We start from the raw sequence: 16,335 nt of genomic DNA on the forward strand, positions 1-16,335 counted from the left end.
CAGAAGTGGCCAACTTCACAACACCCATGCAGATGGACAATAAAGTTACCACTATCGAATCTTATACAAACACACTTCATAAGTACCTACACGGGTGCATGGATTGTGCCATCCTTACTAGAACCAAGACGCAGTCTTCTAAAAAAAGAAACCAATCTGGTGGTCCTCTGCTATTAACAAACTCTACAACAGAAGGAAGAAACTGCTGCAAAAGAGAATAAAATCCCACGAGTGGTGGAGCTCCCTGGTCTGCCGCAGCAAGAAGCTGAGATTTCTCGTAAAATCCTCCAAAGCGAATTATGAAAATAAGATCGCCACTGACTCTAAGGACAATCACAAAACATTTTACAGCTATGTCAAGAATCTCAATGGCAACACCCAGATCTGCTCTGAGCTACAGCACAATGGCACAAAATTAACGGAACTAACTGATATTGCCAACATCCTGGCTAATAGGTTCAGTGCCAACTTTACCCCCCCCCCCTCACCTCCTAAAGGGCCCATATCCATACCGGAAGAATGCAGTGTCCCTGCAATCACAACTGAACAGGTGGAAACTGCGCTATTAAAAGCCAAGAACACAGCATCCATGGGACCAGACAATATCCCTGGCTGCATTCTACATGAGCTTTAGAATGAACTAGCTCCCCACCTAAGCACCATGTTCAATCAAAGCCTCTCAGCAGGCTTTGCACCCACTGAATGGTGCACGGCAACAGTTGTACCATTCCACAAAGGGGGAGCCACCACGGCCCCGTGAACTATTGCCCTATTAGCTTGATGAACCTGGTCTGCAAGGCCATGGAGCATATTATCATGGAACTCATAAACAAGAACATTGGTAACTTCCAAACTCTGGACCCCACCCAGTTCGGATTTGTGAATGGTAGATCATGTCTCCTGAACCTAATCAACTTCTTTGAAACAGTCACCAAAAGCCATGGACTAGGGTAAGGCAGTCCACACAGCCTATCTTGACCTTGCCAAGGCTTTCAACACCATCCCCCAGTCTGGTATCATAAATAAACTCACCAAGCTGGGTATAAATCCATACATCACAAGATGGGTTGCCAACTGATTCACAGACAGAACCCACACTGCAAACATTTTGGACTTAAAATCTGACTCCAAACCTATGACAAGTGGAGTACCACAGGGTTCAGTCTTGGGTCCCTTCCTGTTTGGGATCTACTTGTCTGAAGTACAGGCCAACAGAGAGGGCTTCTGACTGACAAAGTTCACAGATGACTGCAAATTGGGTGCCAAAGTCGAGTCCCCAAATGACATGGACATCCTGCAAAAGGGTCTCACTTAGACTGATGCCTGACATCAGAGCCATGGTCCCAAACTCAACCCCAAAAAATGCACTGTTATCCCCTTTAGTAAAAACCCTGTACCCATGGACTACCACACAGGTGACAGCCCACTTAACACCGAAGGTGTGATAAGAGACCTCGGGACTCTAGTGGACAGTAACCTCTCCTCTGATAATCACATCGCCACAGTAGTCAGGAAATCCTTCTACGTAGCACACCTCATCATGAAAGGGTTCTCATCCAGAAAAAAAGAAGCCATTGTCCCCCTCTACTCGGCTCTCATTAGACTCATTACAGAGTACAATGCCCCATTAGGAATGTACCTTATAAGGCATCTGTAGCAGCTAGAAAGGCCACAAAAATACCTCACAAAGAGGATTATGGGATGCAAACAGTTACCCTATGCCGAACGCCTCAAAAACTCAGGCTTTACTCCATAGCATATCACCTACTCCAAGGTGATCTCTGCCTAACATGCAAAGCTATGTCAAAACCTGAGCTGCTGGACAAGCTACACCTAAAGAAATCCCAATCCCTCAGAGGAAAACCCTCTAGAGACCTAAACCTCATCACCACAATTAACAGAACATGCTGGAGGGATAGATTCCTGTCCCACAGACTTCCATACTCTGGAACAAACTACCTACCTATGTCAAGCAGAGTTTGTCATTAGCACTCTTCAAGAAGAATCTTGATGAGTTGATGGGCAATTGGAAATTCACCCCGGGCATCACATCGGTAGCCCTGCTAGACAGGGGTGCAGGTAAATAGCATCCATGGGTGGTGAAAGCCAGGGAACCTTGTTGGTTAGGCTTACATAGGCCCTAGGGCCGATAGCCTAGTACCTACCTATGACCATATGAACCTATATACAAACATATACACTGTCTAGACCTATCTGTGAAAGAAAATAGGGGTGATAACACAGAAATGCCTTCACAGGCTTCTCATGACTTTTGAGTAACACAGTTATGACTGAAGTTAGGACAAGAAACCTGTTGTAAATGAAGGAAATTACTTTTCTGGTGTGCTGTCCATGATCTCACATGCATTACCCTCAATCTATACAACTGATAATTAGGTTGATAGGTACTTACAGGGTTATTAATCTGGGAGTATCTTTAGAAACCTAGTCATACATTCCCATGAAGCTTTTGGCTCTTATATTTTACATGTTCTCCATATCCATGACTGACAAGGGTGATAAAGCACAGGAGAATTTATTGTTACCCATCTATCCATTCACAGTAAGATGTTGTCCTGTTCGATTCTCATTTAGAGCGTCTTCTGTGTGGAGACATGCGTGAATGGGTGTACCTTTGTTGAAAGTTGTGTGTCAGGGCCGGCAACTCAGCACGTAAAAATCTGCTGCCAATCATTAGCGGACCGGAGTTCCGCTGTGGCAACCCCTAACCGGGAAAAGCAGAAAGACACAACATTTGTCCATTCATCCAGATCACATTCTATGCTTTATGTGGAGTGGAACACCATTTATAAGAGATGGTATGCTCTGTGATACACACATGTCCCTCCAGCATGTTCTGTTGATGTTGCAAAAGAGATTTAGATCTCTTGAGTGGATGTTTATGCCCTCATTGGTCTTGTAAATGTGCAGTGGTTCTGACAGGACAAAGTCTATTGAGGCTCTGTACATGAGGCAGAGATCGCCCCGCAGCAACCTCTAGGACACTGAGGAGTGGACAAGGCTTTAAGACAATCTGCATAGCTTTTATGGTTCAGGCCCTTGATTTTCTTACTAAGAAAGCACTGTGGGCATTCAAATTGTCTCAAACATTTGGACAGGTACATATCAAAGGGGTCATTATTCTCAATGATCAGACTGCTGAGTATGAAATATAGTGGAATCATCACATTCGCAGGTCTCTAACTACTGGAACAGTTTTCAGAGGTGTGTTGTCAATATGATAATTACAAGGGACTTACTTGCCAAAGGATACTATTATACATTTTTGACATTCAGTTTTTGTTTATGGTTGGGAAATGCCCTTTTGAAGGATCTTGGTGTTCACTAGGGAGTTAATGATGGCACTGACTTTACAGTAATCTGCAAATTAGGTCATTCATAAATGTTTAACAGTAGTTGGACCTCTGACAAGTAAATGCCAAAGACAAGTGTCACAAGGACTGAACCTTGGGGCACACATCTAGTGGCAGGTGTTTTGGAGGAGGTAGACTTAAAGAAGTTATCCAAGTTAAGTAGGCAGGATCTGCCTTTAACAACTCAGAACTGACTTGGGTCAAAAGTGTGTAGGTTACCTATGGCCTTATTTAGTTCCATAATGATCCTTTCTACAGCCTTACAAATGAGGCTGGTCTTGACATATGAGTCTATCATTTATCGGGTCCACTGATACCCTACCTTTGTGTAAGTGGATGACAGCTGCTGTCTTCCATTCATCTGGCATAAATCCTGTTTGGAGGCTGACATTGAATAGCTTCTACAGGGCATCTGAAAGCTCCTGTTTTAGGCCTGCCAATAAGTAGCCAAGTACGTTATCCATCCCATAAAGGTAGTGTTCTTGACCTTAGATACTGGCTTGAGGACTTGGCCATGGGAGATTTTGAGGGGGTGTAGATGTCATTATGAGACCTGGGAATACAGGAGGGTGAAGTTAGAAGTAAATAATTAAATTTATATGCTAGCAGAGTGGTTGTGTCCTCTGGGTCAGAGTGTACGATATAATTTCTTGTAGGACTGTGCAGTTTTGGGCATTGTTTTTAACATGGTTAAAGAAGGCTTTGTGGTTGCTACAGTTCTGGGCATTGTTTCTAACATGGTTAAAGAAAGCTTTGTGGTTGCCATTGCTTGGGTGGCAGTTTTTACCTGATATCTGGGTTTAGTTGATTTGATCAGTGTCTAGATTTTCCAGAGGTATAACTGGCCCAATTGGCTCAACCAGCACCCTGTTCCGATACTTTCGCGATAAAGACAGTTGCTTCATCAGACCATAACACTCTATACCTAACTAATACATATATAATACCCACTTCTAATCAGCTCCAAACATTTACAAAACCATCACAGCAAAAGAATCTCCACTACAAAGCATTCAGATTTAACTAATACATTATATTGTTATTTAAAGTGCCATACACAAACAACAGCACCAGAAGAGAACATATGAATCAATACAACATAAAACTTAAAATTAATAAAAGAACATTTCATTATTTATATCTTATGTAACCTATGGGCTTTTAAAACAGATTTAACTGAAACACAGCCATTAAGGCCAGACCCCCTATCTGATCTCATCCTAATAATCCAACGTAGTTTGAATCTCTCAGTAACATTACTCAAATTGCCCATACGTGGAGTAGCAAAGGTTCTATTGTTTACCAAAAACATAAACATTGTTGAATCCTCTTTTCTTCCACATGTCTTGCCAAGGCATTATAATTATTCCACACTTGAATCTGATATAAGTGTTCCCTAATTCATTCCTTTAGGCTTCTATTTGTTTTGCCTATGTAAAACGAAGTGCATACTGTACAGTATGCCAAATAAGATCTTTAGTATCATTTTAAAGTGTAACAAGCTGATAGCTACATTTGTAGCAAATAGCTTGCTACAGCTTACTCCAAAAGTTATCAAGTCACTTTCCGTACAGACAGAAAGAAGAATGTGGGAATGCCACTTCAAGATTTCGTCCTCTAATGCCTTGCATCTAGGGCAGATGTTCCCTTTGCTCAACTCTTGCAACACTATTGGGATTTCCCTGTTAAGTTTAGCAAGAACTTTTTTATCTTGAGAGTTACATTTATTTTTCTGTGCAATGATTTACTTTCTTTTATACTTGTTTATATTTGTGTTCCACCAGAGGGGTTTATTTTTGAATGTGAAGCTATATTTGCTTCAGATGGGGACAGGTTATTTGAAGGCCTTGTAAGTTCAACAGCACTAATGTGAACCTATTTTCACACTTTACTTGGGAATCCCACTGACTGAGTCAAACAACTGCTACTCATTGTAGACACAACTTACAGAAAGCAGAGATATTAAACATCAGTTTGTAAATGTGTTGTTATAAGACAATTTGATTTGATTATTGCCACTTAATAATTGCCAAGGGTGACTGAAGATGGCCAATACTCATGAAAATGTTTTAATGGAATCCTAACTAGTCACTTAGGTGTTCTGCTGAAATACCTGGCACTGCAACTTGAAGTAAAGGGACTTACCTTGCTGTGGTATACAATCTTATTAATTCTTCAAGCCTTTACTGAAGTGTGCTCAGCGAAGTACATTTTGCTCACTATAAGTGATACTGCTGAGCCAGTTCATTGTATAGAGATCTCATAGTTGTCTTTGATACCTGGCAGTCCTGTGAATGATGACATCAAAACCTGTGCTGGCAAAGGCTAGTAGATAAGGGTAAGGTCAGGCAGATCGGGTTTTAGTGAATCAAGTGTGTGTGTTTCCTTAACAACTTTTTAAAACAGTTCGTCTTACAGAGGCTAAAAGATATCTTTAGCTGTCTAAACAAATTTTTATAACCATAAGTCTCAACCAGTTAGCACAACAAATCTGGACTGGCCTAAAATAATGGGAGTAAAGGCCTGAAAACAGGGAAATATTTAAATATTGCTGTTATAAACTAAATGTTGTTAGAATAATAGGATTTGTGTTAGCATGCATTTTCCTAAGGATATGAAGTCTGAAACTCAAATGTATGTCATTATTTAGTGACTTCAGTCTTCACTGATTTGCTAGAAAACCACAAATTTTATGAGGAACAGACCAAAAATATGATGCAAACTCAGGGCATTCTTCAAAAATCTGGATATTAGAGAGATATGTTTACAACATAGATCCATGTACAGTTTGCCTGCACTTCAGCTTACTGGCCACCCAACACCTTCTCAAGGTTAAACTACTAAATGAGGTGTTTTCTAGCCAAGTTCGCCTTTGTGAAGGTAAAATTCCTGCCGGTGCAGTTTCTAATTGTGTGCCAGATATGATTCCTTTCTTTTGATAGACTTCAAATCTGTTTGACTCTGGAGTTAGTATATATACATTTTTGGAGAGTAGGCTGCTTGCTCTTTACATGGGTGGGTACAAGGAGGCTTGTCCTTGCAAAAAAAGCTTTATGTTTTGACTTTCTATATGGATAAGCTTACAACAAAATTGTTGCCATCTGGTTGTAACATTCTCCAGGTATAGCTCTATGATGCATAGGGCAAGCAAGCTTACTCATTTGAAAGTCAAGCTTTTTATTGTTTTATGGGACAAAAGCTAGAAATTATGTATGCTTTCTTCATGGTGTAGCGAACAGAGTCTGTAAAAATTTGCACTTTTTTGAAAGTAAAGTGGGCTGGGATGCAACAGTATGATTTTATAAGTACAAAATGCAAATTACTGACGATAACCCTACTAACACTATTAAAAATGAATGGGTATTAGTTTCAGTAAAGAGTGAACAGTTATCCATTCATTCCTCAAAATGGAATTGGACTGAGAACAATCCTACTATTATAGTTATTACAATCATACCGATGTGTATGATTATTTCTCTAGTTATTACATTTTCGATAGGAAACATTCATAGTATACCATGGATTAGTGAAAACCAGCCAGGAAGTATGAGTGTACTTGGTGGTATATGTTGAATAATCATCAATAAAAAGGATGTCAGCTGCCTTGGCAAGATGATGGATGCATGTAACAGTTAAAAAATCTAAACCAGCTTCAATTATTAACTTAAGAAAATACTAAAACATAGCCCTTTAAAATAAATTTTTTCTACTCACAAATCACTATTTCTAAGCCTGTGCACTTTCATTTTGGTCTACTTAAAAAAACAGTATTTAGTTTTACATGTTTTCTTAATTCAAGAAGGCTCGGTGGTTTTTAAATTTTTAGGAGACAGAAAATATGATTTTGTAAAATAAAACTGATGGCCAATTGAATACTCTCAAGAAACAAGAGACAGGAAGTTAAAGTATCAGCTAGCAACTCTGGAACAAATTAGGATGGGAGAATCTTGGCACACAAGACTTTGATGGGATCTCCAATCAATATTAAATTGTATGCTGAGACACAGATGCCAAGAGCCCATACTAGGGGTTATGACTAGTGAGACCTGACCACAATTCTTTACAGAACGAACAGCTTTAAAAGTTGTTAGACACTTCATTCTTCACGTTTTGTTTATACATGTGGCAGGGTAGAGTATCTAATAGGTTTTAAAACTGTTTTCCTTTCTGCTGTTGCTCTGTCAGCAGGTACTGCTTGCTATTAGTCACCGCAGTTAGACCTGATCAGCAGCTGGGGGTGCTTAACAAAAGTTTCTGTTTGGGGCATAATTGTGGTGCTCTATGTACTGCATAGGGATCATGAAGAGGTCTCTAATCATAACCTGTTAATTATGTGTTTTAGACGTGGATGCCATGAAACCCTTGAGAGCGAAGCTGGAGAGGTGGGGCTTGGCTGCCATGTTGAGAACACATAAAAAAAGGGTCATGATCAGAGTCCTGGTCATAATTCTTTGTAGTGCATGGAGCTTTATCTGCTCCATGTACTATTAGTTACAGAAAAAAAGCTCTGTTTGTGCTGTGTTTTGATGACTTTCAAAGCTGTGAAGCACTTGGTGAGTGCAATCAGAAAGGCAGTAACACGCTGGCTGTCTTCTGTTACACAAAATCAGGAACAAATTACCAGAACAGGCAGCAGGCAAAAAACTGATCTGTTTTTTAATTCTACTGTTGTTGTTCACAGATCTGTACTTGCAAATTTAACTGCCTAGAGCAACAGCTGAGCTTAACAACTGAAGCAGGGTGTGCTTAACATTTGTTAAGATTGGGCCTTGTGCTACAGCAACTCGTAACTGATTTGCCTTATTTCAGATATAGCCGTGTAATCACTGTGTTCCATGTGCTACGAAAGGTTTATGTATCAGCAGCTGATTTAAGTCATACTCTTCTACATGTGACTTCAAATTCACATTTGAATTACCTGCTAAAATGGCATATAGCTGAGAGAAATCTGCAATTATCCATATTATCCTTAGTAAGAATGCCAAAAACATCATATAAAACTGAGGACATATCATCTAGTCAAAATCATCCTGTTTGGTAGAATACTACACCATCTCCAGTCATGAAACTTTTCAGCCATTTTAACTTCTCCAAAGCAATTAATATTTTTGCATATATTCAGCCTGTACCATTCATGGGTAAATAATACATACATGCCTTATTGTTTATTGCTTAAATATGTTTCACTGTACATTTTACAGAAAGGCACACATGTGTTGTTAATATGGAAGCCTTGCATTTTACAAAACTGGTTAATATGGATATACCATATGTTTTGAAGAAATGCAAAAAAAGTATTTCATGCAATTTTTTCTGTACTATCCAACTAACTAAATGATGTGCCCTTTTAATAAATTACCTCTTTTACTTCTGTATTGCTTTTGTCCAATGCAAGTGAATATAAGGCATCTTTTCCTCCAATGAAAAGGCGGTCATGGTATTCATCTACAAACATTACTCTGAAATCTAGGAATCCATGGAGACCAGCAAAGAGATGTGTTCTGTTACTGGATAAAAGATCTGAAAAAATAAAATAACTCAAATGTTAAAAACAGAAAAGATATCCATGTCTACAGTTGTTCATGCACATAGATAACAGTCTGGCTTAAATTATCTAGTTTACTTTTAAGCATGACAGCAAAGAATAACTTCAGACAAGCAGACAAACCACGGCTCATATGTACCTCCCTCTGTGAGTTCTGCACTTAAACATAAAATGTTATCTGGCACAAATTAAGCTAAGTGCCTGTTTGGGGAAGATGCAAGAATCTAATCCTTCTTCACAAGTGACATAGCCATGAATACATTACAGAGATCCTTCACTCTCACCCATGGCACAACACCATATTTAAATTTTTGCTACAGAACATCTTTCTCTTAATTATACATTTCAGACCAGTATGGTAGCTTTCTATTGTATCAGTATGACTTCTAAGATTTTATTCAGAGCTATACAGTGCAGAATTGTGCAGTCATTAAAACTATAATAATTGTTCATAACTACTTCCTTTATTAAAAAAAAATTAAGTGAAATGTAATGCTATGATTTATTGTTTACAAATACTCACATATTATCATATTATACAGTGTGTTATAAATAGTAAAGAATGAAACATTTCATGATTTTGGGTTAACTGTGATATAATAATAATAATAATAATAATAATACATGTATTCCCTGTGACTATTTGTCATTCTTTCCTGAACGTGTATATAAATGCACCATACATGTTATTTTATATTTATTTTTTAATGGGTAAGACCTGCTAGCCTCTTCATTAGCACATTAGAACAGCAGACTGGCTAACTGGCTTGCTTAGTGCTACTCAATTGGAAAGTATAAACTGAAGAACTCCGGGGAAGACCGAAAGGTAAAGAACATGATCAGCTGTTAACCATAAGTCAATGAACTGTAGTGCTGAATATAAAATGTATGCTACTTATGATCAATACATCAGCAATAAAACACTCATTAGCATTACTGACATTTACATGACATTTAGTTTTAAAACCCCATGTAACCCCATGTAATCCATCAAATGTCTGATGTGCTTCTGCATTCTTTGAAAATACAGTGAGTAAACACATTTACCAATCTTACTAGTGGTCATTAATGAGCCCGTTAGATGTGCAGAGAGTTTCTGTTAACTTATTTATTTTAGATGAAAGGCGGTGTAGCAAGGGGGTTACTGCAGCATGCTACTATGAAGCAACATTCTGTGGACCTGCGTTTTGCTACTAAAACCTCCAGATGCATTCTTAGTAGCTCTGAAAAAATAACTGAGTCAGATGAATATGCATGGGTCATGGTTGACAACAAACACTTGGGAGTTGTGAACAACAAAACTAAAACAGTACTAAAATCATGTTTTTGTGTGTTTGTGTTTGTAAGGATTGCAATATCAGATGCTAAACTGCAACTACCAACATACATAAAGAAGCATTACTATTTTGTAAGCAGGTAGACAATACATGATGTTAACAGTGCTAGATTAATATAATAGAAAGTAACCTTGTTTTTTTTTTTTTTTGTAATAGTCTTAACATCTAGAGTAACACAAATTTTGACTTTCCTATCCTAAGATTAGCCACTATAACAGACAAAACAGTGGCACAACACATACCTGTCAACCTCTTAATGCTAGAAATCTGGACAAAACCTGAAAAATGGGGGGACAAAGCCCAAAAATAGGGGGGTCTATATTATAACATTGAAGTCTTAAAACTTCGAATGTTATAATATCGAACCCTATGCACCGAACACTGAAAATAGCGAAGCTGCAGAATATTGAATACTTTCCTAGGGAAAGTATTCAGTGGGCTGTTTCTGCAGCTTTGCTATTTCCTCGACCATGGAGCGAAGGTTACAGACCGAGTTAAGGTAAGTGTGCGAACGAAGGTGAGTGTGCGATAGGGACCTTAGGGTTAGGGAGTGGGTAAGGTGAGTGTGCAATAGGGACTTTAGGGTTAGGGAGTGGGTAAGGTGAGTGTGTGATAGTTAGGGACCTTAGGGTTAGGGAGCGGGTAAGGTGAGTGTGCGGTAGTTACAGACCTTAGGGTTAGGGTTGCATTAAGGTAAGTGGATAGCTAGTAGTGTACATATGGTTTAGTGTAGGGTTTTGTGAAGTGTATGTGTGTGGATTATTTATTTTGGTGGGCTTGTGTTGTGTGTATGTTTGTCGGAACAGCAAATTTTTTCACTGGGAAAAAATTCGCTATTCTGAGTGTTCGATGTTATGGTCTTTTGATCGAAATGGTCTGATATTATAACATTCGAAGTTTTAAGACTCCGATATTATAATACAGACCCAAATAGGGACAGACTTTAAAAATTGCTCCCATAAACTTAGAAACTTGCTAGAATAACAGGGTATGTGTTAACATGCATTTTCTGAAGGATTTGAAGTCTGAAACTACAATGTTATGTCATTATTTAGTGACTTCAATCCTTAGATCATCCCAGTGATTTGCCAGAAAAATCACAAATTTTATGAGGAACAGACCAAAAACATGAGGCAAAAATCTGGACATTTCAAAAAAATCTGGACAGTAGAGAGCTATAACAACAGACATTATTTACTATTGCAAGAAACAACATGATGAGGTCTTTGTCGTCCATAGAAGAGCTTTTATATCACTTGTGGCCAAGACTGGAAACTAATACTTTACTTAGAAAATCTATTTATTTTATTTATTTATTTGTATTTGTTTTCCAGGGCAGAGCACTGATCTCCATGGACCTTTTTCACACCCCAGTGGTGTTTGGTCAAGTGACTTGCTCAAAGTCACACAGTTAGGCAATGGGTGCTGAGAGAATGAAAACTTGACTCACTGGACCACAGGAAATGGCTTAATTTTCTAAGCCAATTGCCAGACATCTGCCATTAAATCATCTTTAAGGTAGCATTTTCCAAAACATAAAGACCTGAATGAAAGGGAACAGTTTTTAGGCAAAGCAGATCAAGTTTTGATGAAATTACCAACATAACTCTGCATATATATGAGTATGACTTCAGAATTTTTACATTATTTTACCACACTGAAGCCTGATATTATCACATTACTTTACCGCACTTAAGTCTGATATGATGCCTTACTCTACTTTCATATCTAGCTATCAAATGTGGGGTGTTTGACCTTTTCTTTCAACTGTGGAACTCTCTCACTTACACTCTCTGTATACTTGGCCTTCAGATCCTTGCTCCCACATTGCAGTTTGTTATTTAAATGCAGTCTCTGAAGGATCATTCTGCATAGCAGTTTATTTCTCAAGGACAAACAGCAATACTGATGCAGGGAGTCTCCTACAGCCTAACAAGGAATCACACAGAAGACCCCTTAGTCCATGACCATCGAGGGTACTAAATTTACTAATGTGTGACGTTATCACTATAACTATGCCAAGTCTCCTCTTATGGGTATCTGACCCCTTTAAGCTGTGGGGACATAAAGTTGCATGATATAATCCAAACACCTTCCCCCAACACACACACAAACACATGCATCAGGTCATTCATGTGTTTTAGTAGCGTATTTGCTGGTCAACATCAGTGCTTCCAATAGCTTTCTATAACTGGTGGTCACTGAATACTAATATGCTTTATCTTCACTCACTTGTTATGGACTACAAGTTGCTTCAGCTTTATGTACCACTCTTGCCTTTTCTGGGCTGGATCTAAATCTGCCTTGCTGCTAGCTGTATAAATTACTTGACAGTTCCTTGAATCAGGGCTGGGATTTATATTTCAGAGTCCCCTAGCATGATTAGTGGTGTTAGGAACACTTGGCAAATCCATATGTATTAATAGCCTCTAGTACAGATCAAGACATTAGTATGAACCCCAGACAGAAAAAAGGAAACTACATAGTCCTTTTCTGATGTTTATTAAGGTCATGTGACTGACTTTGTACCACTTTCTACACTTCTAGTTTTAGTACAATTAGAAGTGCATGTGTCTTAAAGTGGATGAGGCATTGACAGAACATACTGGTCTGAGCACAGATGGCGCTACTATACTGCATTTATTTACTAAAGAGTGTGCACTGAATACCTCTGCTGAGATTGTAATTATATTATTAATTAAAGAATTAAACTCACACAATACCCTGCACTGAATGGAGTACTTATTCATCTGCCACCCCCCAACCCCAGTAACTGTAAGGTTTCCAGGTACCTAAAGCTGATTATACCTTGAATAAATGAGCCAGCTTGGCCAAAACAGGGTGAATTATTTTATTGCGCAGTGCTGCAGTCTATGAAAATATTTGGGTCTAGCTTGAAAGAAAGCACTTGAAGTCAGTTAACATATGGCAATCTTTAAATGAAAAACAGAACGGAGCCAGCAAACAGTGATCAAATAAACTGTATTAAATTTATAACATCACAGCAGAAAAAATACTCATACCGGTTTCGGCTGGTAAATTACACAGCCTTCATCAGTGTATCAGAAATCACAGTATTTCCTGCCTCTTAAATATATAGGCATACATTCCCATTGGTGGAAACATTATAAATGTTCATTAAGTCCTGGAGGGAAAAGCCCACCCAGCTTAATGATCCACTTTTTTTCTTTTCTATTTAAAATCTCATGCCAACCAATTTTATTTCTGCGGTCACCCTGAATCACATCAATAATTGTAAATAAAAATAATGCTGATGGGTGTGACAACTGGTGCTTATACAATGCATTTGTAAGCTTTTTCTGTTTAATATTACTATAGTGTTCAGAGATCGTAACCTTAGACATCTGGAAGTCTGACCAATGTAAAATGCACCACATTTGCATGTGGCCATGTAAATGGCCCAATCAGTACTACAGTTACAAAAGATATTAATATCAAAGACCTTTGAACAGTTGCGACTTGAAAATTCCTTGGTAGTACATATATATTTACAGTTTACACAATGTCCACAGGGAAAACAACCATACAGACTATGTCCAGAAATAGTAGTTTGTATTTTATTCCTGCCTCTCATATCACTAGTTTTATAATGGTTGAAATAAGATTTCAGGTTTTTACCATTTCTGTATGAAAACATACATTTCTGAGGAATAATCCTGGCAACATCTGGATCACTCTGCAAAATATTCCAATGACGCTGTACAATATTAACAAAACCAATGGTATTCCTCCCATATGTTGTTGTAAGTCTGAGTGGTTTGGATGATGCATTATCCTTGTCCTTATCCTTATATTGAAGTAACTGACTACGCTCCATGCCTTGTACCTGCCTCATAGCATTTGTTACAACCCCTGCCTTATAGCCTCTTTGCTTGAACCTATGTCTAAGGTCCTCCGAATTTTTATGATATGTGGAATGTTGCGAACATATCCGTTTAGTCCTGATGAATTGGGATTTCGGGATGTTATTGGCTATGTGTGGAGCATGAAAACTTGTAGCATGCAACAATGAATTGTACTGAGGGAATTTCCTATGAGTCTCACTCTCAAGCGTGCCATCAGAGAGTTTCCGTATAACCACATCCAAAAAAATCATCTTATGGGTATCATGCTGTTCCGTAAACCCTAGACCCCATTCATTGTTGTTCAAATATTCTACAAAAGCCAACAGACTAGACTCAGTACCTCTCCACACTAGCCAGATATCATCAAGATATCGTCTCCAAATATCCATATCTGAAAGAAAAATATTTCTGGTGGAATCATAAATTAACTTAGTTTCGACATAGGCCATGAAAAGATCAGCGTATATGGGGGCAAAAGAAGCCCCCATAGCCGTGCCCTTGATTTGCCAATAGCAATCGTCTTTATAATAAAAAACATTGCAAGTCAGGACATATCTAGCCATGTCTACCAGGAATTCATTGAATGTTGGGTCATATAGACCTGAGTATTCCAACCAATAAGCCAAGGCACGAAGGCCAGCTTGATGTGGGATGTTGGTATATAAAGCGCATACGTCAAGCGTACATAAATACCAATCTTCTTCCAACTGGGCATCAGATATAATTTGTAGAAAACTTGTAGTGTCATTCAATCTTGACCGGAGAAATGCACCTTCGGAAGAAAATAGATGTATTGAGGGCTACAATCCTTGATTGTAAGTTGAAATAAAGTATCTTTGGAAATTACACCCCTGTCCAAGGCATTTTTAAGGAAAAGCTCAATAAACTTACCAAACCTATGTACAGGGTCATTGAGCATATGATTATAATATCTAGTGTCTGATAATTGTCTGAGGGCCTCACTGTTATAATCATCCCAATTCTGTACTACAACTGCCCCACCTTTGTCTGCTGCTGAAATCACAATTTGTTTGTTTCTCTGAAGTTCCAACATGGCTTCCTTCTCCCTAAAAGTCATATTGTTATGTTTCCAAGCCAAACTGGAACCCTGAAAATGGACATCCCTAAGAACACTCTTTTGAAATTGATGCACCACAGCATTCATAGGTGGGGAGAAATTAGATGCATGGTATGTAAATTTCCCTTTTTCAAACTCCAGACCAGAATCTCCAAAAAACATTTTCAAATTAATCAATCTACAAAAATTAGACAGATCTTGTGCAAATGTATCTTCAGAAATGATGGTACCAGGAATAAAATTAAGGCCTTTATTCAAGATTTTCACATGTAGATCAGATAAAACATAATCAGACAGATTTAGAATATTATTAACAGTGTTAGGATTCAAGTCCCCAATGCCAACTCCAAAAGTCCCTGTACATTGTGTATTCTTTTTGTGTTTGCGCCCACCCCGTCTACGTGTGCTCCTAAAGGGGCTACCCCCGGGCTTCTTTTGGGCAATGGTGATCCTGTTGCTGTCAGGGATTCATTGTCAGTGCCTGATGATGTATCATCCCATGAGGAAGTAACATCTGGATTACTCTTTCTTAAAATGGATCTGGGCCTTATACATCTATTTTCTTCCGAAGGTGCACAAAAATCTTACACATCCACCGGGGAGACCCATAGTGTCTGGAAGAAAATATCTAACTGAACCCCTTTCTTTGTTTTTGACTAAACATCTCAAACCTTTGTTAGGTTTTCTCCGGTCAAGATTGAATGACACTACAAGTTTTCTACAAATTATATCTGATGCCCAGTTGGAAGAAGATTGGTATTTATGTACGCTTGACGTATGCGCTTTATATACCAACATCCCACATCAAGCTGGCCTTCGTGCCTTGGCTTATTGGTTGGAATACTCAGGTCTATATGACCCAACATTCAATGAATTCCTGGTAGACATGGCTAGATATGTCCTGACTTGCAATGTTTTTTATTATAAAGACGATTGCTATTGGCAAATCAAGGGCACGGCTATGGGGGCTTCTTTTGCCCCCATATACGCTGATCTTTTCATGGCCTATGTCGAAACTAAGTTAATTTATGATTCCACCAGAAATATTTTTCTTTCAGATATGGATATTTGGAGACGATATCTTGATGATATCTGGCTAGTGTGGAGAGGTACTGAGTCTAGTCTGTTGGCTTTT

At 38.5% G+C, this 16,335-nt stretch overlaps 1 protein-coding gene across 1 annotated transcript in view; it reads right to left on the reverse strand.

The window, feature by feature from the left end:
- The window catches only part of LOC122806987 (semaphorin-3G-like), a 634,544-nt gene that overhangs the window by 372,231 nt on the left and 245,978 nt on the right, over nt 1–16,335 (reverse strand). The window contains exon 2 of the mRNA XM_044077853.1: nt 8,734–8,894. Within this exon, the coding sequence (XP_043933788.1) occupies nt 8,734–8,894 (161 nt within the window). The remainder of the gene's footprint in view (nt 1–8,733; nt 8,895–16,335) is intronic.

The sequence above is a fragment of the Protopterus annectens genome, chromosome 7.part0 (assembly GCF_019279795.1).
Source record: "Protopterus annectens isolate FY-2018-M chromosome 7.part0, PAN1.0, whole genome shotgun sequence".
NCBI classification, from domain to species: domain Eukaryota; kingdom Metazoa; phylum Chordata; order Ceratodontiformes; family Protopteridae; genus Protopterus; species Protopterus annectens.